General features: G+C 41.4%; 1 protein-coding gene across 20 annotated transcripts in view; it reads left to right on the top strand.

The window, feature by feature from the left end:
• The window catches only part of TGFBR3 (transforming growth factor beta receptor 3), a 185,677-nt gene that overhangs the window by 103,332 nt on the left and 55,528 nt on the right, over window positions 1-26,817 (top strand). For all 20 annotated transcript variants that reach the window (XR_003093613.1, XR_003093612.1, XR_003093610.1 and 17 more), the window contains exon 5: window positions 12,725-12,862. Coding sequence is in view for 6 of the 20 variants with exons in the window: in XM_006021813.3 (XP_006021875.1) it covers window positions 12,725-12,862 (138 nt within the window). In the remaining 14 variants the exon portion in view is untranslated. The remainder of the gene's footprint in view (window positions 1-12,724; window positions 12,863-26,817) is intronic.

The raw sequence follows: 26,817 nt of genomic DNA, 5'->3' as shown, positions 1-26,817 counted from the left end.
CTTGAGGAAAAACAACAGGAGTGGGCCCTACACACTCAAGTAGATCAAAAACTAACAGGAGCTTTTCCATGGAGTATGTGAAAGTAGGATTTTCCCCTGAGGATGGGTTATACTGCATGTGAGCAGTATAGATATCTGCTTATTGCAAAGAGTTTAGAAAACTGCACTTGTCTTAAAGTTCTGATTCATTGGAAGATTAACTACTGTTGGAAAAGGCAGATGCACAGCTGGTTACATCTCCTCTTTGGAAGGTTACTTTGTTCTCTCTTGGACACTTGTCCATATCACAGAAACCCTACGGTATAACCTGGCAGGACTCTATGTGGTTGGCAATCTCTGCTCAGCAGGTGCCTGGAATTTGGGATAGCAAATTGCATTGTCAGAGCTATGTAGGGAAGCTTACACACATACTGCCTATAACATGGCTGGTAGTATCAAGTTCAAGCTCTGACTTTTTAGGAGAAACTATATGATGAATACATACAAATAAAATTAAAATAAAGCTTTGCAGTGAACCATCAGTTCACTCTTTTTACTTGGAGGCCAAGAAGAGCATAGGCTGCTTAGAGCACGTGTGCACTGTTAGTAATTTCATTTTGTTAAAGTATGTTTCCTGTTCTGGATATAATAGATAAATCAAAGAAGGAGAAATGATTAGGTGCCAGAGTTGATTAGATTTGCTGAAGCTGAGTTGAAAGAATATTAAATATTTTATAAAATACCTCTCCTTCTGGATTTGTTGAAAATTAGGGATTTTTTTCTAGATTTTTTTAAAGATAAAAAAAAGACTTCAAGGAAAGTCAGGTTCTTGTAAGTAACACTATTAAGTGTTTCCTAGTAATCCTGTGTCTGCACCTGTTGCTAGTTCAGATGCCAAGTGCATCTTCCCTAATAACCTTTGATGTGTGTCCTACATGCAACAGCATGAGCCTGACTCAAGTCTTTGGATATTGGGAACCAGTTGAAACTTCAATTCCATGTGCCAAGGTAAGCCACAGCTTTGTAGATAGACATAGGGAATGTTATAGATTCCCTTTGTAGATAGGCATAGGGAAGCTGAGCAGCCCCCACACATTAATGCCTGGTCTACACTTTTATGTTTTACCTCTATAACTAATACATTTACTGAAATCCAAGTTGACTTTGAATTTAAGACAACCCCTAATAAAAGGAGGAAGTGATCATCTCTCATCTTCTTCTTGAAGAAGCCCAGTTCTCCAGTCTGGGTGGTAGCTCATAAGGGTCAGCTAGTTGTGCATCAGCATTAGGTTTGTATTAGGTAAAACATGTGGGACCAAATTAATCTCTGGCTGGATACCGTCCGCTTTACTGGAGTTATGCCAGGGGTGAATCTTTCCCATGGTTTTTACAAAAGAGCTAAAACCTGCTGTTCAGTCAATCTAACTCTCTTTCTGAAGAGAGAACATCAAGAATTTGGCTTACTGGGCTCAAACATGCCAAAACCAACAATCTGCAGTCAGATATCTAGCTAACAAAACTAGTAATTGGTTATGTCTATAATGATTATTAGAATTGATTTTATGAGTATTATATGTAGTCTTGGAAGTGAACTTAAGTTCCCCCACCACAACATGCACACATGGTTACAGTTAGTAAGTGCCACCAGTACTACCAGACAGTAAAAAACACTCAAAATCTGTAACGTGTGGTACAGGGGCAAAATTGCCCCAGTGAAGTGACTGTAAACATGAATTATAGTCTTTCCTCACTACTCTTGTGCTCTTCTGCACAGGGATCAGGCAGTTAATAACCTCACTAACTTGAATGAGGGCCTGCTTTCTACTTACACTCCTTTAGACAAGTCTTCTAGATGGTTGAGGAGATGAGACCATGCTTTGCCCGCCTCCATTTCAGGGGGGGTAACTAAAGGCCACTACCAAAAACTAAGAGAACAAGATTACTAACCTAAAGTGCTTTTCGTCAAAGTAATTCTTTATCTGAGAAAATGGGAAGATCTTCTCAAATATTGCATTAGCTCCATTATGGTATTTCTGATCATTGTTTTTGTTAGTCTAATAGCTTCCTTCTCAAACTAAATAAAAAACCTCTTCAAAATTTGTGAATTGTTTAGGCAGAACTTTTTTTTAGGATGGAGATATATTTTTTCAATGAGAGATTTCTGTTCAGATTTGAATGGTCAGACTCATTCCTATCTCACACATGTAGCCACATTTTCAGTTTGTGCCAGCAGAATGAAGAACCTGCACTTGAAAACCTTAAATGGTGAAAAAGACCTATGTCATATACTCATATGCAGATGGGTCACGGCTCATGCAATTTTTTGAGTTCAGATGCAAACACTGTCACTGGAATTATCTGTGGGGACTTAGGATACAGGCACATGGCATTTCTTAGAAAAAAGTCATAAACTTGAAGAAACTAATGGTTGAAAAGACAAAAACCTGGATACAATATATGGGTTCCATTTTGACTACCCTAGTCTGAAGAGTGGGGGCGGGTCTTGTTTGTGTCATTTAATTTTTGTTTTGTTTTGGTCTTTTTGGTCTTTTGTTTTCCTCTAAAAATAAATTCTCTCTTGGAGACTAAAACCTAAACAATTGTTAACTAAGTAATTCCTGATAAACGACTCAGTCTATCTTCTACAGGTTTTTAAATAATGTTGTATACCAGGGGTTGTCAACCAGGGGTACATGTACCTCCGGGGGTACTTGAGAAGGCCCTAGAGGGTATGTGCGGGTGGGTGGGGATGGAGCGCCACCATACACCATCCCACGCAGGCGCCGCTCCGCATTCAGCTGTGTGCCATCCCCCTCCCCACCCTCTCAGCATCCGGCCATTGTGGGTGCACTGCTCCGTGTTCAGCCTCCGGGGGGTACACTGACCCAAAAAGGTTGAAAACTCTTGATGTATGCAATATGTGAAATTTTTCCTTGGTAGAACTCCATTATAGCCAGTGAACTGGATTTTTTTTTAAACTTAATTGACAGAACATTTTTAAACCTCTTAAATTGGATAGTAGACCTCAAAGTCCCCTTTTCGTGCTAATTCTGTTCACAATTTTCAAAATAATAAATCATTTGTATTTTATGGATAACAATTAATATTCGCTAAAGAAGATTCAAACATAGACCAAAGTGAAAAAAATGTTAAGCTTTCAGATTTCTACTCTAAATGCAATTTAGTTCCAATTTGTAGAAGGCAGAGGATCAACTTCATATTGAGTATTAAATGAAGCTTATATAGGTCTTCCTTTAGTGCATTGTGTTCAGTGTTTGTGACTTGAACATGTGATGTGATATGCTCTCTTGGAGTTAACTTCTTTTTTGCTGCTTTGTGGAACAGCTGTCTTAGCATGGGCAGTGTAAACTGATATAATACAGCATATTTTGCCCTGTTCTGTTAGCACAAATTTGCAATGGTTGTTTGGAAAATGTGCTATGAATTTATCTCAAGGTCTTCATGCTAGAGTAGTTAATTCAGCCTTACAAATCCTTGTCACTTGACTTTCATCTTTCATAACAAAACTCTTGATTTGATGCCTTGAAGTCAGCAAAACAAAATGGTGCTTTAACAGTGTTATGTACTTTGATCTGTTTTCAACATTTGTGCCATATCCTTTCATGTAATATAAATTACTTTACCAGCGTAATGGGGCAGGAGCCCATGGTCTGTTTTTGTAGTTTGGTTGCTGTGGTAATACTCAGCCTTCCATGAAACTATCATCTCCAGGGAAACCAAAACCTTTGCAGCTGTCTTAACCTCACTACTTGCGCGTGTGTGTGTGTATTACTTAGCAAACATTATCTGTGTGCATGTTTATGCATATTACTACTGTCTATGAAACCTATATGAAGTTCCTTTAAGATCTCTAAGCAGATCTATATAGAGAGAGAAATATATAGATATATCTATATATTTCTGCTTAGGGGTCTTAAAAGAACTTCATATAGACTTCATAGACAGTGTTAATATACATAAACATGCACACAGATACTGTTTTCGGAGTAGTGCCTGCTTTAGCTTGATAGTTATGTCATCTATAAAACATGGTATCTTTTAACTCTGGCTTAATTTTTGTTAAAAAAAGACTTTAAAACTGATATTGAATGATATCATCTAACTGACTTGACAGTTTCCATGTGTGTCATTTCCCATTCGCAGTGATTTACCTTGGTGTTGGGATAGTTTATTTTAATAAATTTGCTAACTTTCTTAATGTAGTCATTTTAGTATCAGTCTAAAATTATTTTTGTCTATGATTGTAACTAACATATTCTTCAGCTTAGAAATGTATTACATGGGAGGAGTGGGTGGGCATAAGTCAAAGGAAGCTAAGAGACGGGCAAACACATTCTGAAAGAACAATACTGTTTGACACACAAAGATCTAGGACTTGAGCATTACTGAAAGGGCCATTTGTTTAAAAGTGTGCCCAGACATGTTAGAATTGTATTTATGAGAAAGTTGACACACTAATAATCAAGAGAAACCTTCATCAACAGAACATATCTGCTTAGTTTTTGTTAGTGATTTATGTGTTACTTTCTCTGTGAAATTAGTGAAATTATTTTGTTTTTAGTTGCTCTCTTCTGCTATGAGTTAGAAATCTTTTCCTTGAACATTCTGGTTTAATGGTTTGAAATGATCAAGAACATTTTCTGTTAATTGGTTTTAGTTGCTCACAAGATACTTGGCACTATCCCATGTTTGACTTGGAAGGGATTTTAGCACTTCTGTGCACAAATAACTGTGGGCTAGGCCTGTAAATGCACGTGGGCACATACAGAAACTGTGAGGATGTAGTGGTGGATAGGGCTATTCCATGGGAATGCATACATTTGAGGTGGCTGGCTCTGTCAGTTGCCTGAGTTAACTGTACAGTCAGGATACTCTGACACTTTAGATGAAACCTGATCAGTGATGATATGGAGACCAAACTGAGTAGCTGTGCCTCTGGGTAAAGGCTCAGAACTGGCCATGAGGATTCATTCCACTCTGGGGCTAGGGACAGACATTCAAAAAGCTAGAGTCTGAAATGATTCAATCTTTGCAAGTTGGTTTAACCTGCCTAGATTGAACCAATTTGCAAGTAAATAGACATTCCCTTTTCACTCAGGAAATGTAGACATATGCCTACAGTGGTTCAGGCCAGAAGCCAGGAGGTGCTAGAGCAGCACTCAGCTACAGGAAAGCTGTGCTGGGAGGTGTGGCCAGCCCCAGCAGTAGCCTCAAATGAACTGGCAGCGCCAGGGGGGGGTTTCAGTTTTCAGTTCCCGCCTCCCTGTCCCATTGGCACAGACCTGAACCAGGGTCCTCCTGGTGCTCCCCCTCACTGCAGCAGCGGCAGGGGTGGGGGCATGTCCCCCTGAGGCAGAGGGGGCAGGGAGGAGTGTTTTACCCCCACCACCCCCTCTGCGCCTGGGGGACCACACCCGGGGTCTGCCAGCCCTGACTGCTGCCATCACCCCCGATTGGTCGCTGTGCAGGGTGAGCAGCGTAATAAGTTCTTCTCTGCCCTCTCTGTCAGACGCCCTCATCTAAGGGGGCCATGCTGGCCAGCCTGTGGTCATGCCCCTGCTGCTGGAGTGGTGAGGGGGCAGGGACCATGGCAGGAGCAGCAGCCCCTCTCATGGTTTCCCAAGGAGCACAAGCCTTTTCCCAGTGGGAGGACTGTGCTGCGGTTGGGAGTGGGGTGGGCAGAGCTGCTGCAGACTGCATGAGCTGAGCAGTGGCACCAGGGCCCCGCACAGTCCTTGGCAGCTCTGGCAACTCCATTCCCACCCTGCTCCCTCCCACAGCGCAGCCCCACACTGGAAGAGGCTTGTGCTCCATGGGAAAGCATGAGAGCGGCTGCTGCCCCTGTCACGTTCCCTGACCCCATGCCATGTCTGGCCACACCCCCCCCTCTGCTTTGGCTAGGGAGCAGAGGGCTAGGCCAGCCCTGCTCCACTGCAGCAGAGAGCATAGCCTAGCCTAGGGCTGCAGAGCATGCCGGGGTGCTGGGGGACTCTGGTTTGACTTAAACCAGGAAGGGGCCTAGGACACAAGTTTCATAAACCAGTTTGAGCTCAATCAGTTAAGTCTGCTACATTCAGCCATGTTTATCTCAAACCAGTTTTGGCCATTTTGAAACTGGTTTGTGTGCACTGAACTTATGTTATGTTACCAATTTAAACCAGTTACTGGTTTAAACCAGTCACTGATTACTTAAATCAGTTTGTGTGCAACTTCTGTCCCTAGCCTAGCAGAACGTTGTAACCAAGGCCAATAGAGAAGTATTTGCCCCTTCACTTTATTTCTTCTAGGTATGAGTCTAAGAAGTTGCCAGGTCTGAATTTCATGTTGTGAGGTATTTTTCTGTTTGAAGAGGGTAGCAATATATGCTTGTGCTGTTCTTGATTACTGTTTGCAAATTTTCACATAAAGAAAGGTTTTTTGCTTGTGAAAAAAATAATTTTCAGTGCAGATATCTTGTGACTTTTTTCCAAAGAATTGTCCTGCTTTTTCTTTTGGGGATAGGTCAAGTGCCATACCTAGCACCTCCACCTCTGCACAGTAAGGGACATTGTGGCTAGAAGGATGTCGATCCACGTGCATTTCCACCTTTGGAAAAACCTAGATTGAACAATGGGATTATAAAATATGAATGAATAGACAGAACTGTAATGAAATAACAGCCAAGAATTCTTAAGATATATCCATTCACAAAGGGCTGTTTCTTAGCCCAAGCAAAACATTTATCTTGTTTTTTTGCATGACTTAATTGGTAAACAGAACTCTTCAGAGGGTTTAGACAAAAGGTGGGCTGTGTACTTTATTATGTGGTACAGAGCTGTTAGTTTTGAATACAATTGTGTATGTTCACCAAAACTGTCTTCATTTACTTTTTACCCATAGGACTCATACTGGTTTTTGCAGGGATGGAATTTGCTGGATCTATTAGAAAAACTTGGCAAAAACTGTTTTGGTCAGCAATTTTATGGTTCCTTGACTTCTTTTACAAATCTCAGAGGTTCTAAATAACAAGAATTCTTGCAAATTCTCTTCAGTAGAAAAGTCTTGTATTTGCATTTAATGAGTTATATTGTATGAATATAAATTGTATACATTTCTGCAAGGAACTCCTCCTTAAAATCAAGTTAGCATTCTGCATTAAAAAATGATAGGAAGATGGGAGCTAGTGATTATTATTTTTTTGAATCTTGACTATTCAAATACATTTCCTAACTTTTCACCATAAGAGGATTTTAATGCATTGCTCTAAATAAAATTGGTCAGAGAGGACCAATCATGAATTTAAATAACTTAATGTAGGCAATAGCCTTTCATTTATGGGAACTGGTTGTCATTTCTGAGTGGAAATGGTGCCAAAAATATACCTAAGGCAGAGAAAAATCACATATATATTCATTATGTGACAGTAGCATAACACAGATGGGCAAGAGGGGTAGCAGTCCTGAATGCCAACTTAGGAGAGGTAGGTACCAAAATAGTCCTGCTCATGGAGTCCACACTGGACAGCAAGACCAGCTTTACAGCATTGTTCTTGCTGTAGCAGTAGCCAGTGCACAAATACCTGGGTGCTGCTGTTTTAGGAGGAAGAGCTCAACGAAGTGTAGTGGTGGCAGCAGAACAGCCAGGGACTGTTTTTCATTTCCTGGCATAAGAAAGACTCCTGCATCGCCCCTCTCCCCCTCCTCCCCCCTGCAAAAAAAACCAAACCTGCTTTCTGCAGTATCCTGCCAGATTTGCCCCTACTTGTTTACACCTCTCCTATGTGAAGATAGTTTAGAATATTGGATTATTTTTCTTGTTTGAGACTATACAGTTTAGGCATTTGATATTAAATATGTTTTGTGACTCAAAGCCTAAAGAAAAACTCAGTAAAAGTGTGAACACAAGCTTGCCTGACCAGTCTTGCAAAGGACGTAACTTGAATTTTGGTAAACAATATTTGTGCTTATTGCTCGGGTGCTCCTGTTTCATGTCTTAGTTCCCTTGCAAAGTAAGAGCAAGAGAAATATATTTAATAGCCTAAACTGTTCATTACTAAACAGCAATGATGACAAAATCACAAGAATTGGTGGAAACATTTTACTAGTAGAGAGTTTAAAATGGCAAATAAACATGGGATGTTAGGTTAATCAACAGAAACCCAAGCTTGCTGTTTTGTGTGTGTGTTCAAGAGGCTGGGGGTGGGGGTGAAGGGAACATCCTTCCCCCTGCCCCGTGCAGACCTGGCCCCACCCTCCCCCCAAGTCCTCAGCTAGCAAGCTGTAGCGGGGGGCCTTCACAGCAGGGGAATATGTCCCCTCTCTTCTCCTTCAGCCATTACTGACAGTCACCAGTTGGGGGCAGGGAACGGGACAGGACTGGGAGCACCCCCAGCAGCCAGTACAGACAAAATGAGAGCCCCTCCACCAAACAGTGAATGTCTGTTTGGCTGGTTCCTGCTTTAACTTACCGTGCTTTGAGCAAAGTGTGATAAGCTACACCACTTCTGTCAGGACATCCTTAAAACCAGGATGCAGATGCTTTTTGAACATCTGCATTTATCCTTTGAGACTGACCTCGGAATTCTCCTCTAACTCAGGGGAGTTGTTTGTTTTTTTGCAGTGTTTTTGCATGAGGATCTTGCAGAGCCAAGATGGCAGCACCAGAAAATTGCTTTGGATACTAACCCAGCATCAGTTAACACAGTACAAGCTCGGCAATCCCTCCCACTCCATCGTTTCATTTTGTTGCTCTTCCCTCATGATTAGTTCTAATAATATCAGATGGTCAATTAGTCAAATCTTAGCAAGCTATAAAACATGTAGGCAATGTCACTGAGGTCACCCATACTTTCTGCTATGTGTTTTTAGCAGTCTTCAGTTTTATCACTATAGCAATCTAATTAAGACCAACATAATTTGTGTACCACAAAATACAACAGATTTTAGGAAAGTCTTGGTATAATTAACTGTATGTGGCAAATATCCAATTATACACAAGGCTATGATGATAAGCTGCATGAAGTTTGCCAGTTCCTTGCAATGTACTGAGTAGATGGAAATAGGCACCTTGATTATATTCCTCAATCAGATGGGTATGACCTAGATTTGACTTTTATTGTGGGGACTACAGGCTAGAAGAGATATGTAGACCTGAAGAAAACAAAAAAAACACTTTCCTTTGCAATACTGATACCAATATCCTGTTATTTGGCTTTCACTGATCAGTTTGTACAGTGAGAATTTCTGTTTTAATGTAATAGCAATGTATTCACTTTTGGCAGCTGGTTCACTAGTTTGCTGATACAAAAGAGTAATGCAACAAATAATAGGAGCAGTTGCAGTTTTCCAAAGACTTCTAATTTTCTTTCAGGTTTTTCTTGTAATTTGCTACTAGCATATTCTTTTATACTGAACACCACATAAAAGTTCATTTTTACTCTTTTCTTACTCCTTGGTGAGAGTTGTAGAGAACTATATCTTGTTCAAAAGTTTGAGCTACGTACAGACTTTTTCACTCGAATCAAGTTGCACACTTAGCATGTGTGTAGTATGCATCTCAATTGCATTCCCACAGGTTTTACTACAAATCAGAATGAACTCCAAAACCAAGAACCATATTTCTGCAGAAAGCTCGCTAGTATTCCTGGCTTTCATTTTCTGATTACATTTTCTTATACTGGTCTTGTGCAAAAAGGATCCTAAATCTTTGCTACCCTCTGCCTTCTAATTAATTCTATTTCTGCCCACTCAGTTCACTCTAACATGAGGATTCAGATCTGCTTGAGGTTTGAATCATGCTGTCTTTCAAAGAATGAATGCTCAAGACTTCTGGCTTAATGGAGACAAACATTTTTACTACTTACCCTATAATATATCAACCCTATATTTCTTTCACAGAGAGCTTGGCGATAAAGAGCAATGGAGTATTGGATCTGATTGTAACAGGTTTTCTTGCTATGATTACAATTAGACTTCCTTGCTATTACTTTCTTTCTAGAAAAAATGGTTTAAATGCCTTGCAAATATTTCCCCTTTTCTATTACAGTAGTAGTGCCATCAAAATATCTTCCCTTCTGCTATCATCATCACACAACATACAGAAAAAACATCATACACAGATGTCCCCAGTTAAACTGTTAGTCATTAGACTCAACTTGTTAAGGTGGAGAGAGAAACATTTGCATTAATTCAAATGCTTTCAGTGTGACTAACATAATCTGAAAAACATTTGACTTCTCTAATCTCTTTGTGCCCTGTTCAATGGCACTGAATTGACACAATTGCTTTGTTTTTGAAATCTTAACTAGACTAGGCACCGTTTTTAGTCACTGTATCTTTCATTGCTGTGGTATAAATTAAAACCTTCTTTGGAAAATCTATGATGTTGGGACAGCAATCTATTACTACTGCTGTTTTTCTCCCTAAGAAAAATTGAATACTGGTTGTTTTTCCAGTCCGTTAATCATAGAGTTTTGTTCTCTGCAGGTCTAAGGGCATGGCTGTTATTTTGTTATGGAAATCTCTGAAAACTCTCACCTATTATGCCTGTTTCCATGTGGTCCTTTCTGGTTCCCTGGCTAGGGAAAGGCTGGGTCTGCCCAGCCACTATGTCTAGGGAAAGACATTACACATAAACTGGCTTAAGTGATCAGAAACCGGTTTAAACCTGTAACCGAACAGATGTTCAGTGCACATAAAACAGTTTGAAAATGGCTGAAACCGGTTTGAGATAAACCTAAAAAATAAACAAGATAAATCAGAAAATAAATAAGATAAATCAGACTTAACTGATCTGGCTCAAACTGGTTTATGCAATGTCTGTCCCAGACCCATTGCTAGTTTAAGATAAACCAAACTCTCCCAGCATGTTCTCTGGGCTGGGCAGGGCTCTCTGCTCCACAGCAGAGCTGGTCCCTCCCCTCTGCTCCGTGGCCAGAGCTCCGGCAGAGACTGCAGGTACAGCAGGGTCTGTCTGGGTTCCCCCTGCCCCATCCCGCCCTTGCTGCTTGCTGTGGAAGCAAGGATCCCCCCTCCCATCTCCCACAGCACAGCCCCCAGCCCCACAGACCCTAGTCATGTGGTATGCTAGCTAATGCCGAGAGGTGTCTGTGTGTGTCGTCCATTTCACTGGGACAGGCAGACAGAACAGTGACTGCTTAGGGCTTTTTGGAGCTAATCAACAGGTTAGCTGGTAAGTTGTTTAAGAAGAGTTTGAACCAATAGAGAGAGGCTATTGGTTTGCTGATGAGGTGATAAACACTTATCAGCTCCCTGCTGGCTTGCTTGCCTGTCAGTTTGCTGCAGGCAGTATAAAGAAGCAGGGAGATTGAAAAGCTCTGAATCATCAACAGATGCATGCACTGCACCCCACCCCCTTGCCTCAGAGTGCTTGCAGGGAGCTGGGGTCTGGGGCCACTCCCGCCCCTTGAGCAATAAGCGGGGATAAGCCTGGGACGGTGCAGGCAGGGTGAAGGTTTATACACTTCTCTAATGAGAACGCTCCCCCCTCAGCTCAGCACTATAAGGGAAGGGAGGGCTACTGTAGTGCCTCCCGGCTTCTAGCCTGAGACGCTGCAGGCATGTGCCTGAATTTCCTCAGTCCAGAGAGAATGTCTGTCCAGTTACAAACTGGTTCAGCCTAGCCAGGTTAGACTAATTTGCAAAGATTGAATCAATTCAGGCTCAGGCTTTTTGAATGTCTGTCCCAGCCCCCAAGACCATAACAATAGCCTAGGAGGGGTCTGAGTGGCTTAGACTGGACATGAGTGCTACCCTCCACACGATTGTACTCAGGCTGTCTGGTGCTGCGGGGCAAGAGGCACTCAGGACTGATGGCTGATTGACAAGGAGCAGGTGGGTGTGGCTTATTTCCTCAGCAGTGGGCCTGGGATTGGGAAGGAAATAGTGTACATGAGACTCTTACCATTCATGGGGGATATGTTCCAGCGATCCCTGTGAATGGCAAAATCTGCAAATATGTCAGGAGCACGGCAGTGGCAAACGTGGAACTCCCACAGACGCTGCCAACACTGGCAGCAGCAGGCAAGGCAGGAGGGCGGGAAAGGGAGAGCATGGTAAGAGCATGTGTGGGGAGAGCGTGGGTTCGAATATTCAAAACCACGAATGGTGAATACGCGAATGGTGAGGGTTTCCTGTAGATACAACCTAAAAATCCTATTCTGTTCTATTTTTGTGTGCCTTTATATGCCTTCCCTGGAAAGGGACAGGCTGCTGTGATAGTGTCATCTTATGCTGTTGGACATGCTGTTCCTTTTTTTTAAACTGCTGAAGTGTGATTAAATCCCACAAACATCACCAGATGTAGGCCTATCTCTAGCCTTCCATCTAGAAATCAGAAATCTGAGTTCTATTTGCTGGTTGCAATTCTTTGTTTATCTCCTTGTTCTCTAGCTCTCAACTGAGTGGTTTGACCTTTCTGCAAGATACTTTTTGATCAGTGTTTGTCAGGGTTTTCTTAAACACTTCAACAGTGCTTTGCAACTACACAGCACAAATGTTAACTATTTCAGTCTTTGTTATCTTTGTTCTGGTGACTGACAGTTTGGAATTAAGCTAACTCTTAATCCCAAATCTAAAGGTGTGAATCCTAAAAACTGTGATATATTTACAGTCACTTCTTTTTAATAGTTTGAAATTCCACTTTATGCCCTTTATGCACTTTAAGTGGAGTTTGTTGGTTTAGATGCTCATAGAGAAGTATTCACATGTCCTTTGTTTCTCTGCAGGTCACATTGCATTTGAATCCTATTTCATCAGTGCACATTCATCAAAAGCCTCTGGTGTTCCTTCTTAACTCTCCCCTGCCCCTGACCTGGAAGATAAAACCAGAAAGACTAGCATCTGGAATCCGAAGATTTTTCTTTGTGAGTATACAGTTTGTTGGTTTATCATCACCACTCTGTAAAACAGCATGTGGGGTTAATGGTGTTCATTTTGAAAAAATGTAAGCATATATTTAAAACAAAGTTAACTGGAGATCAAGTTTCAGCATAGGGCCCTGGGGAGAAATTAGGTGACATGGGAAAGCAGTTTGAGAAAGTGCCCAGTTGCTAGTTGTGTGAATTAAGATGCACACACGCGAACACATGAACAAATCTGGTTTTCTAGAATCTGCATATTGTGCATCGCTTCTCAGCCTCTTGAAGGCTCAGATCAAGTGTATTAACTCTAGCAGCACATCGAGTCTGAGAAGCTGTGTGGCCTATAACAGATTGCCAGTCCTGATTAGAGTGCATGATAGTACTATAATGCTAAAAGCATCAAAGCAATGGGAAGTATTATGGGTATAGGCTAGCTGTGTGGTCTCTCACCAAAACACAAATATATATGAGGTGAGCTTCTCATGCATATGATGCAAGGTTTATTTCTGATATGAGGTTTTATTAAAATGCTGGAAAAGACCAAAATAGGTCCAAAATGAAGTCATTTAGGTTTCTGAAAAAGGCTGGAGTGTGGTTATACTGCAAGATCCAGTTATTACCTACTGTTTGCAAATCATAGCTTTGCAGTTTGCCAGGACGTTCAAGCTTGCTATTTGTAGTGAAACAGACTGATTGTTTGGATTAGATTTTTAATGTATGACATCATGTCTAATGATGAGTCTGCTTTATTAGAATCACAGCCTTGTTATTTTCTATTATAATAACAGAACTAAACATTATTTCTAGCTGCAAGATATCTATGGACAGCTTAAGTTTGCTTTTAAGGCATTAGTGCGCAATACAAAGGGGCATAGCCCAGTGGGAAGTTCTGGAGTCATTGTTCCTCAGGCAAATACTCTTGTTGGCAGGAGTGCATTGGGAGTAAGTAGCTGTGCCACTGTAGGAAAGGGCACAGCTAGTCAGCTGTTGTGCAAGACTCTAGGAGCCATAGTATTCAGTGAAATATGAGCTGCTGTTTTCTTTAGCCTTGCCCTGAAAGCACTTTTTCTCCATTCTGATACTTCCCCCTGGTGTGCATGCATGCATGCATACATGCACCTCCTCCCCAACATATATCTTTTCTACCTTCCACTGTGTTTTCTTTTTCTACCCCTACATCTCCAAATCCCCTTGGCTTGGATTGTTGGGGTGGGAAGGAGAGCTGCTGTCCCAGTCCCAGCCCCCACATAGTAGGCTCCATTCACTTGGGACGCTAAATGAGGCTTTGCTATGAGAAGACTGTGTTGATGTTTAAAATGCACTTGTGTTGGGTATGTTGGAATTAGCTCAGTGGGGCTCAAATTTGGGCAAACCTAATTACGGCATAAGAACGGTAGGAATGTACTTAGTGTCTCAATTGCCAGATTCATATGAAGATGTTGAGAATCTAAACTTTTATGCAAAAAAAATGGTCCCAGACTCATGGTTACAAAGAAATGTTTGAAAATGTGAACTTCACTGTAAGCTTTGGAGGAGCAGCAGCAGCCTTTTGAGTTGGGAAGGAAATTGTCTGGTCCTACAGATACCACCAGAGCATTTCTGACCTCTGCTGTTATAGAGAAGAGGTGGGCTATCTGCTTGGCAGGCTTGATTTCCTTGCTGGCCCATGTAGAATTACTTCCCAGTTGGGGGTAGTCAGAAACTCCATTCCCTCTTTCCATCCTTTTTGGTTCCAGAGGTCAATAGTGGGGTGACAAGTGGTGAACATGGCAAACCCCACCCACTTTTGGCACCAAAAAGACAATCATGGTTGGGCTATACCTTCTCTACAGAGTTAGCCTAATCTCTTGTCTACATTTTACTACTTACCTTCTTCTGTTGTCACATGCAAATCTCTCATGTGAGTATAGTGGGCATGGTATGAATCAGAATCAGGTTCTGCTCTCTTTGGCCTCATAATCTATTCGTTTTAAAATGAAGATGTAGCCTAAATCTTTGAAATGCTGATAGTACTCAGTATGCAAGTCAAAGTAGAATTTGAGCCAATAGGTATCTTCACTGTAAAGAGAAAGGAGGAAGAGTAACTCCTAAGAGGTGAAATCAGCATAAATGCTGTATCAAAGATGGTACTGCCTTGTTCTTTGTATCTAGGGTGAGTGCTTAGGGCTGTACAGAAGGGTAAGATGGTCCATGTTATCTTACTGTTGCTCTGTTTTATGTATATAATTTTTATTTTGGTATTTAATCCCAATGATTTATTTCCATGCTAAAAGTTTAGTCAAGACTGAGACTCCTCATGAGGGATGGCTTTTTCAAAGTGTGCTCTGTGCCTGTAGTACTACTGTCTACCTCCAGAAACAGCATCAGGCTGAAGATTAACCATTGGAGCTGTGTGGGCACAGAGGCAACTGGTCAGTTTCTGTCTAGGAGTCAGGGAAAATAAAGTGTACATGATGACTTGTGGACTTGACCCCTTTTAAAGAAAATTATTGTGAAAGGCTTATTTTCAAACACTTTCTTAGAAAAAGAACTGAGATACTGCTCATGTAGGTCAGTTTGGTGGTAGAGGAAATATGGCTATAATTTCTCCAAGAAAATTTTCAGTGATTTGCTGAAGATGAGCAGGCTTGGGGGTATTAAATATTTTCAGGTTCTGTGATACCTTGGGATGGATTAGTGCAGTAACTTCACCTTGGAGAAGTTAGTTAAGATCCTCAATTATGTTACAAATGTCTAGTCATTCTAGTCCTGATGGTACATGTTTACACATCACACTAACCCTGCTCTCTACTCAAGAATCCCTGGACTGCAATATCAAGAGTACCAAAGATCAGAACTGTAGTGTGTTCATGTGACTGTAGGAAAGAGAGGCTGTATGGTGCCCAAGGGGTGTCAGGCTGAGAGCCCCAGTGAAGGGGCACAGTAGTGGACCCAGTGACGGTGTGTGAGAAGGCTGCATAGAGTAGGGGTCGCATAGGTGGGCCTGAAGGACTGCGAGTAGGCCAGCCTTAGAGACTGAGTGAGCTGGATGTGGAGGGGGCCCGAGAAGGCAGACCCATATGAGGGAGAGAGGGTGAGTGGCTCATTAACATGACTGGATAAACCTTTAACTGGTCAATGCTGGGGCTAGGACCAGAAAGGTTGAAGGGCCAGAGCACCCACCGCGAGGGACGCCTTTAGCCAGGGGCCTGGGGTTCCAACTGGCCTCGAGGTGCAGCTAGGGTCTGTGTGGCCAAAGGTCCTAGAAGGGGTTACACCCAAGAGGAAGAAGGGCTCAGGGAGCTTGGCAGCCCAGTATGATGGTGGAGAGTAGACTGCCTGAGTAGAAGGGATCCAGGTGGGGTCCAAATGCCAGGTGGGCATGGAATGAGGTCCACCTTGGGGCCAGAGCTACATAATGATGCCATCTGCGAGGTGTAAGGGCGGTATGGAGCAGTGTATCATGCCCTTGGCATCGGACAGTAAATGGACAGTTTCCCACTTTATAAAACAACTTCTAATTGGTTACAACAAAGGCATAACAGGTGAGTCAGGTGGGCGGACTGCCATAGACAGGTGGGCGGGCCAGTGAACTGACCAGCTGCGAGATGGCCCCCTGTCACACATTAATAGAAAACTAGTATAAGGAGGAAGGGGATAATAAAGAAGTTAAGAACATCTTCCCACATTGTTAGAATGGTTGGGCTCTAATGCCTGGGAATTTTATAAAAAGCAGTTCTTAAAGGAATATCCAAGTGATAGAAAATGTTTTACTGCTGTTTTGGAATAGGTTTCAAAAGAACCCAAAAGTACCCTCTTACCAACAAAAAAAAGAAGATGACGTACTTTGTTAAAATAATATCCTGGCAGTAAGCCATGAGATTTATGGACCTGCCAAGAGGTGGGCTTTACAGGTGGAGAAATCCTGTGTTACAAGTAGCATCTCTCCTGCATTTTGAAGCCTAGGAAGATCTTTGCTAGACAAGTGAAAATTCTGAGCTCAGAAATGAGAACTAGATCACATAAAAAAACAGACTCAACTCTTTGACTCTCTCTCTCAGAAAACCATTATACAAATGCTACTGATGTCCTTTATTCTAATCTGTAATTTTTTATATGTGCTTTTTAAAGACTCAATCCTTTAACACTTATTTGGAAAAGTACTTACACAAGTAATCTTACTGAATAAGGATTAATGGGCCTGAAATCACTTATACAAGTGAGTAATTTTAGTCACATGAGCAGCCCTAATGACTTAATGGAAGTTTGCATATGATTCAACTTAATAAAAATGGAGGAGCAAACAAACACAATAAAAATAAAATTAAAACAAATAGAGCTATTGCTGAGATTTTAGAAAAAAGCTTAGTTTAGTGAAAAAATGGTATCAGGATAAAGGTAGCAATTAAAAGTCACTTCTGCGTTTCTAAGGAAAAAAAGGAAAAAAACCTATGTTCTTAATATTTCTGCCAAAAGTTAGTTTACTCCCTTTATTTGACAGAAAATATGCTTCACATATTTTGGGTTTCTGCCACCAAACCACAGGCAGTTCTATGGTTTGCACTAGATTTTGGATGACTGACAAAACTCACTGAAAAACAAGTGCTATTTGTTTTCCTGTGCCTCGTATTTAACGGGAAATCAGGAGGCTAAGTTTCCAATCACTTGTTAAACAGACCCAGATGTGAACAGAGTACTCTGCTAGGAGAAGTGTGTGGTAGGATAGGAAATGCATAACTAGTGATAAAATTTGTATAAAAAGTGATCTTTCACAATTCCAAGTAAAATGCAGCTGATTTTCAGTGTCAGGAAATATTGCTGAGAGTAATTTAAAAAGACATTTACGTTTTTATACAATAGTGTGGAGTTTTTTTTTAACTTTGTTTTTCCTCTCTGCAACTTGAAAGCAATCTCCCATAGGTCTATATTTGCCCCTTTCTACTTGGCAAACATTCCCATTCCACCAAGTTTTGAAATAATTAAAAAAAAAATGGATTTGTCTAATTTTAAAAAAGTGCCCACTAAGCATATACTGCTTTATCATGCTGGCAAACTATCTGTGCAATTTGCCACACAATCCTACCAAGTACTGTTTTTCTAGGGTATCAAAAAAACAAACAAGAACTGGAGCATCACTGTACAGGCAGTCCTCAGACTTACGACACAATTGGTTCCTGAAAACCACATCTCAAGTCAAAACGTTGTAACATAGAACCAATTTTCTCATAAGAAACAATGTTATAAACGGGGGATTGGTTCCTGAACCAAGGCCCGATACCCTGTTTTCACCAAAAATACCCCAGAATTTTGTACTCAGTCAATTATAGATGAGTAATACAGCTAAATTAATGTATTTATATTGTAAATAGTCATTGATTTGGAAGGACTTATTTGAGGTGACTTGGCTGGACTTTTTGAAGGGCTCTTGGTTGGACTTTTTGAAAGTTTGTTGGCTGGAGTCTTCTCAGGAGTCTTGGCTGCAGGTTTTTCTGGAGTCTTGTCTGCTTTCTTAAAGAAAGTGTCCAAGGAAGTTTGGACAGATGTTCTCCAGGGACATGAGCGACGCAGTGAACTTTTTCGCTGGCGTGGCGTTGCATCAGATCAAGCATTGTAAAGTCGAAACTGATGTCAGAAAGTTGAAACCAGGTGTCGATTTATAAACGTTGTAAGTGCAAAATGTAACTCGAAACGTTGTAAGTCGAGGACTGCCTGTACTCTTATGGACATCAAGGAGAGCTCAGGCTTCTACTGCCTGTTGCTATCTCTAAAATTCTTGGCAATACAATGGAATGATTTTTGGGGGTGGGTATGGTAAAATAATGGTTGGCTAAATAAATGTTTAGGATCAGATAAATTATCCAAATCATATTAAATTGTAAATTACAACAAATCTGATTTATGGTAATAGCCTTGCTGGTGCTTCTTTGAATATCTAGATTTTACATTTTCCTATTACTTCACAAAGAAATTGAAGAGGGGAGGCAGTGTTTCTGACTGATGAGCTGAAATAATAGCACATATATGTAGCCGGGGGGAAAAATGTCTGCATGTTGCAACATGAGGGACATCCCCAAGTTTTTATCTGGTCTTTTATAATCTGGAACTAGCTTTCACTTCATGATGTATCCATTTGGATTTAGACCAGGAAGGACTGTTTACTAATGCCACTCTCTTTGCTGCCAAGTTACAGGAGTGGAAGAAGAGTCTGATCAGCGTGACCTCTAGAGGTGCACCGATATATCGGTGGCATATTGGATCAGCACTGATAAAAGGAAAATTGATTATCGGCAATCAGTTATTTTTGGTCAGTGTAGCCGATAATGTCACTAATAAATGCTGAGTGCGTGTGCACAGATGCAGCATTCACATAACTAGGAATACAGCCCAGCAGCTTGGAGAGCAGTGTCCATCCAGTAAGTCTGTGGGGGGAAGGGGCGTGAGGGATGGAAGGGGTGTGGGGGGGCAGACCGAGGCTCTGATGGTGAAGGAGGGAGTGGGTCTGGGGTAAGCGCTGCCCAGCCAGACTGGTGAGTGTGACCCCACTGGGAGTGGGGTGGAGCCACAGGCAGCTCATCCAGGGAGCACAGAGGGGTGTTGTGGGGGGGGTGTGGCTTCTCGCTGCTGTGCGCATGCCTGGGGAAGGCATGGGGGGCATGTGCCCCCTGGATTTGTGCATGGGGCCTGTTGTGGTCTTGGGGCCAGGGGCTTCATCAGCCTTTTCCCAGTGGGGGGGCTGGGCCAGGGCTGGGAGTGGGGTGGATTGCAGTGCTGGGAGGAGTGGCTAAATGGTGGATATGGTAAATTTTGAGGTAGCTTTAGCCCACCCCATAGTCATCCTTCCCAGTGCCATTGCTGCTGCCTGCCCTCACCCACTCTGAACGCAGCCCTAGCCCAGCCCCTGCTGGGAAGAGGCTGCCACAGCCTCTAGCCCCGAGCTCACACAGGGCAACCCACCCTTACCCTGCAAACAAATCTGGGGGGTACATGCCTCCTATGCCTCCCCTTGGAGACAGCAGTGGAAAGCTGACTCCCCCATCCCCACCAGATGAGCCACCTGCAGCTCCGCTCTGCTTCTAGGGTTACACTCACCATGCTGGCTGGGCAGCACCTGCCCCTGCCCCTGCCCTAATCCCAGTCCCCCCCTCACCATGGGGCTTTGATCTGCCCCCTCCATGCCCCTTATCTCCACCGTGTCCCTTCCCCCCTCACAGACTTACTGGCTGGACACTGCTCTTCAAGCTGCCTGGCTGCATATTGGCTGTCAGATTGAGATCAGCCAATATGACTGGTTAATAATCAGCTGTTGGTGTCAGCCAAAAAAATCGTTATCGGTGCATCCCTAGTGGCCTCAGATCTAGCTGTTGCCTTAGATTCTTTCTTTAGGACTCTCAGAAACTGCTCCCAACTCTTTTGAGCCAAGTAATGCTCCTTTTTGGGGTCAGGTTTATTAAAAACAACCTTACAGTTTGTCAAGAAAAACCTCTCTCCTCCGGTTTATTTTGCATCTTTCCAGGCTCAGCAGTTTCTTCCAAAACTTGGATGTGGTATTTCATTAGGCCAGGTTGTAATGCTAGTCCCATCACAATAGGCAACAGAAGTGGAAGGCTAATGGGGTTTAGCCCCCCAAATGCAGGGCAGTGGTAGGGCCGCAAGGCAGCCAGGTCAAGGGCTTCTGGTGCAGCAGGGGTGGGGAGGGAGTGGGGCTGCGGTTGGGGCTAGGGGAGGGGCAGGTGCTGCAAAGCTGGCAGGGTGTGGGACTGAGCTGCAAGTGGATTGTCTCTTGCTGCTATCTGCAACCCCAGGAGGCATGCGGGGCATGTGCTTCTGGATCTGCACAGGGCAGGGCAGGCTGCCACTGCAGGCTGTGGCTGGGGCTGCACCAGGCTTTTCCCAGCGGGGTGAGAGCCAGGCTGGGAAGAGCTCAGCGCAGCCTCTGCCTCAGCCTGCAGCAACACTCCTGGCTGTGCACTACCCTACCTCTAGGCACAGCCAGTAATCGCGAGGACAAATAATTGACATGTATTTCCAACAATTAATTGAAAAACAGGACTTTTTGCAGTCTGTTCCTCATTCAGAAATGGATGAGACAAAGGTTTAAAAACAGGATGGTCTGGTATTAAACAGGACCAATAGCCATCTTAGGTTATATCATAGTACAGTAATCTGGCGCTGTGATTTATGGGACATTACAGAAGTGGGGAGCAGACTTCAGGAGCCTTCTAACTGGCCCTGGTGAAGTGGAAACAGTAAATCACAGCAGATTATGTTACTGAGTCATAGGTTCCGGTGGAAACCGGATTGCAGTTGCTATGATTTGCGTGGTTATATTTTCATTCTCCTCTTTCCACTAAATTGAAAATATTCTCTAATAGAATCTACTGGAAGCTTTCATGTGATTAATTTTGTTGCTATCAGTCCCTTTACATTCAACTGAATAGATTTAAGCACAATGTTAGCACTGTGCCCTTTTGGATATATTAATGAGATTAAAGACACAGTTTACATGTGATTAATACAGATAATCACCCACTAAGAGAACTAAGCTCTGGGGACAGATTTCCTGTTTCCGTTGAAATCTTTTCATTTTATTTTATTTTTTTAAATCATTCTACTAACTTTTCCATGCAAGCTTTGAAAATTGCACTTGCCTTGGCACTATTTCAAGTAAATGAATGTCAGTGTTTTTGGTGGAAAATCCCAGGCCTTTGTTCTAGGACACGCACAAAAGTGTAAGCACACGATCCTAGGAAGTTCTGAGCACTCCTGAGAAGGTGTTGAGCATCCTTCATTTTCACCAGGGCCCTTGGATGCTGAGGATCAGAGGAAATGCATGATAAGGCCATGTAGATTCTTCAGTTCCTTTCTTTTCAGCACTGGGACTAATAGATGTTGAGATTTGTGTTAATGGTGATTATACATACACAAAGCAAACTTTAAAGAAAATAAAAAGTTTTATAGTGAAACACTGAAATTCTGTCTCTGCAGCAGTTAAATACAATACAAAGCTGGCATCTGATTCAAAATAGTTTGATACCATCAAACTGAATTCATAGATAATCACTTATCATCAAGGGCAGTGATTCTAATTCATTACTAGACATTGACAGTTTTGCAAATCATAAATTAAAGTTTATGAACAAGGAAGAAAATATTTATGTTAGATTTAGAGTCCCTGATATTTCTGTGTTTATGGTTTTACCTTGTTTATGTAAAGAGATGAAAGTGCATCAAAGCACACTGTTGGAGAGCATCAGCAAGCCTCAGCACTGTGTGGGGGCTGTTCTTGCAGTGACTTAAATTTAGAGCCTGACACAAAAGGGACCCATTCACCTTCTACAGTAGGTCTGATCATACTATATTCTAGGTAGAAAAGTGACACTGCTTCTCTTTTACTGATGCATCTGCCCCACTTAGCTTTTTGGTAGGCTTTGTGGATCTAGAGAGTTTAAGGGTTTTGGCAAATGTCTTTGGTGTCCTGCAGGTGCCTATTGTGGTGTACTCAAGCATTAGATTGATATGTTTGAAAATGGAGGCATAGAGGAGACAGAAAAATAAGCAATGGACATAACAGAAAGCAGAAGGAGACTATCTTGAGCATGTGAAGTGTTTCTATTCACCAAAGTAATATTTATTAAATTGTTTCAAGTTGGGTATGCAAGTCAGAGTTACCCCTGAGGACCTGTAACTTGCCCATCTGCTACTCAATCATCAACTAAGTCAAGTGAAAAAGGACTTTGGCAGTATTACAAGGGCACATTTTCTGTGAAGACAGATGGTTTTCGTAAGAGACACAAGCTTTTTTTTTTTTTTTTTAGGGTCAGGGACACATGGTGCAGTCCCCATTTTGATGCAAGTTCCCTTCTCAGACCCATACACTATTTCCAGATAGTGGCATGTGACCATGCAAACTCTTTTTCTCAAATATCTTTTTGTTTTCTGTAGAAATTCTGTTTTAGCCCCAGCACTGATATTTTGGGGGCAGTTTTTCAGATGGTTACTGATAGAATGGGTTGCAGTTGCCTGATCCCTCGTTTACTTTAACTGCAGAATGGGCCTTTAGAGACACTTTCCCTACAGTGCTTAGTAACCATTGTCAGTTTTTTTCGAGTTCACAAACTGTTTTCCCTAACTTAGCATATCTACCTTGAGAGTTCCCTCACTTTATTACTTAACTGTGTCCAACGGACCCGACAGCAGTGAGAGTGTTGGAAATGACCATGTCAGAAACAACACCAAGTAGCAGTGCAGGAATACTTGTTTTCTATTCTATAGCTATGAAACCAGCCAATAAAAAAAGGAAATGGAATAGGAAGATAAGTATGTTACATGACAGCAATCAGTTGTTTGGTTGCATAGAGCTTAGATAAATACTATAAATATCTTCCTGAGGAAACAAATGCACATTTTGATTCAAATGCACCAGAATGTCCTGTGCCCTTTGAAGCATGAACTGCTTTCAGAAAGATTTGTTCTGAAGAGTAAGTAGTTAACGTTCAAGGGCAGGTGTTGAAACAAATTGATGGTTGCCTCTTTTTGGAAGAGTTCATTGAATCCAATCCAGGAAAAATAATGTGCTTGGCTCACTTAACCTAGCCTTAAATCCTTGTAGTAAAAATCTCAACATTGGCAAAGACTGCAGAGCCCTGCGCTGCTTGTGAAAATGTGGTAGTGAAACCAGGATTTCAAATACAAACTTTTTTGTACTTAAAGTGATGAGAATCTTGTTATTTATTGTAAGACAAACTAACACCCTGTTCTAGGCCCTCAGACTTGCTAGTTATTTTCCATTCTGTCCTTTACTTGATTCCTACTGAGATTCAGGATCTTTAAATTTCATTGTCAGGAGCTTTCTAACAGGAAGATGTTCGACATGCCACAGAATACTGCAAAATGTTTTCAAGTTTTAATTATCGTATACGTTGAAAGCCAAATGAATTAATAGGAGAATACCTGTTTAGTCAACAGACACTGAACAATATGAAACTTAAGAGGAAAAATGAAGTGTATTACTGAAAGCTCACACCATTTAATATATTTCTAAAGTCAGTATCCAAAGGGGCTCCTTGCCTTTTCCTCTGCATAAAATATTTTCTCTCAATATCTAATCTTTAAAATGATTCTGATGGCTATCTGTTGTAACAGGTTTGTATTCAACTTCATATGAAGCAACTACAGAAATTCATTTACTTGTGACTAAGGTTCTGCATAATTCCTTACATCTTTGAGATGTGGCAGATCAAATTAATCCTTACTAGAAATGCATCAAAGTTGATGGAGTTTTACCTGGAGTTAATTTGGCCCAAATTCAAGGAGAATTTCAAAATTTCCATTATAAAATGAATTACCCTTTTAGTAACTTTTACTTTTCTATGCTTATGTCATGTCTGCTTGTTGATACCTAGGACTTTGGTATCCTGTTGTAGACCAACTTTAATAGGAGATACTAGTGTTCAGCCTCTCTGAAATTTAAGGTGTGGCCATTTAGTGAGGAAAGGGGGTCGGGAGAGGGGGGATGTTCGGTGTTCTTATTCTCTGATTGCATTTTCTTGCTTGAGAAGTGTGCTAAAATGATGTATCTTGTGTTATACTAAATAAAACATTTTCATAAAACAATGTACTATGATAGCTGTATGACCAGAAACAAAAATCATTACCCAGTGTTGAAACTGATTTTAATCTAAACTTTAAAAACTGTTCTGGCAAAGGGATAAAGGTTTGCTAAGCTGTTTTCTGAGACAGGCTTGGTCAAAGAAAACTCAGAAACGCAAGAGGCTTTTCTCTTAAAAATAGAAGAGCTCAAGGTCTGTGCTGTATGTGGCTTTGTAATAATTAGTTATTGAAAATACTAAGCAAATATCAGTGTACACATGGAAGAATTGTGGAAGGACATGACACATTTGAGGATGCAAGAGGTTTTTTGAGGGTTTTATTTGCATTTTGATATGATAATCATTTATGTATTCTAAGTAGGTTGATTTGAAATGTCCTAAAATAGTAATGTTAACAATAGTTCCAAGAAAGTGAATAATTAGTTGCTGTTGGTTTGCAGTGGTGAATGTTTCATGTTTGTGAAGTTAACTGACTTAGTTCATTCAAGGGAATAATTTTTTAGTTTGGTGCCTTTTGCTGTTTATAAATCTAGACAGATATAAATTTTGTTCTGGAACAGCATGTGCATAGATAATATGCAGTTAGGTTAAAAATATATTTCTTCATTACTCTGATGATAACTTTTGGTAGCTTTAGACTCAACTCAAAGAGACTGCCCTCCATTAATGAAGGGTGCCATATGAGTTACAGCAAAAGCTTTTAATATTGCGGCAATATAAATGATCAGGTATTTGTTTTCTCGCTGTTTTATCTGTGTGTGGTTGAAAGGGGATGAAAGTCATAATACACCACCCCATTACCTTGCTTGGTGCCCAGAGAGGAGTAGGCTCTCTCCCCACCCAGGAAGGCAGGAGAAGAAGAAACTCTACATGTCTCCTCCCTTTGGACATCCTTAGCAGCGTTTCTGTTATACACACACCATAAAAAACTGTTGCATTTTACTTCCTCCTCAACTAGTCAGATTTGGAGGAAGACTGTGACTCCTGGAGTCACAGTCTCCTTCCCAGGCTGCTACAAGGGCAAAGCAAGAACGTGCTGCTCCTTGCTTGGAACTGTATCATATTGCCAGGAGCTAGCTCTTTAAACATAAATTCAGCACAGTTTATCCACTGAAATTCATCCAGGGTTATTATCAAACATGTCAACATCCTTTTGGATGAAGTCAGCTAAGTGTTTCCCAGTTCATTCAAAATGTATTATTTGAACTGATAGCCTGTTGACTTAATTGTCTGGGGTATATTCAGGACTTGCATATTGTATCTTTGCAAGCGCTGGTCATCTTGCCACAGAAAATATACTGTCTGAAAAATCTTAAATATATGTTTTGCCTTATCATTGCTGGGCTCTGCTGTGCTCCAATATAAGAGACCTCTGGTTTCCCACAGGAGGAAATTTCCTATGATGTAATCCTTTCTGCACAGAGGTATCATAATTTGAAAGAAAAATTATCAATTTTCCCTTACTTTCCATCTTTAAATTTACAGTTGACTTGATCTGATGTCATAGTTTTGGCTGAAAACTGTGATTGGATGACTAACATGGGTAGAGCATGTGAGCAAGACAAGCTGCTAAACTGCATTCAAGGAGCATACAGTGAAGCTTAATGATAAGCAATTGCCTTCTGCTCCCTGAAAGCTAAGCTAGCTATGTTCCAATTCAGTTTTAACATGCAAGTTAGAATGGTGTATGGATGCTCACTGTCAGTGACCCCAGGGTGCCTGGATAACAACCAGGTATTGCTAAGTGCAGGAAGTGCTGGCCATGCTTCATACACCATCTCTGGGTAGATGGGATAGCAGAGGGGTTGCTATGCCAGTTGTATACCACCAGAGGATCCCCCTACACTGGATTGATCTTTCTTACACTAGTAATGCTGGATTTAGGGCTGCTTTTTAGCACCAATGCAGCACACAACAAACTAAAAGGCGAAGGAGAATCTGGACCTTAGTTCCCTTTCTGCCTGGTTGACATCAATATTACTCCATTAAAACTGCTGGAGTTGCTATGACTTTCACTGATAGAGCTAAACAGAATTGGACTTTTCCTCTTTGTTTCAACCTGTTTTCTATAGCTGATAGATTTGAAAATTCCCAGGGTCTCCCACATCAGTGTGTTTGTATGGCATTTAAAATAGTAAATAGAGTGAGTGAGGTGTTAGTTTTCCCCATTGAGACTAAGATAGTGTAATATATTTATAAACATTTCTCTAAAAATGCACGACTCATTCCTCTTACATTTTGGACCAAACATTTAAAGCCTCCAGACATACAGTCCTATCCAAAAAAAAGCACCAATAGAGGATTTCCTTTTCTAAAGAAAGGTATTTTCACCCAATGAAGTATTATCAATGAACCTATAGGCTAACACAG

The sequence above is a fragment of the Alligator sinensis genome, unplaced genomic scaffold (assembly GCF_000455745.1).
Source record: "Alligator sinensis unplaced genomic scaffold, ASM45574v1 scaffold199_1, whole genome shotgun sequence".
Taxonomy (NCBI): domain Eukaryota; kingdom Metazoa; phylum Chordata; order Crocodylia; family Alligatoridae; genus Alligator; species Alligator sinensis.
This window is presented reverse-complemented; position numbering and strand designations above follow the sequence as displayed.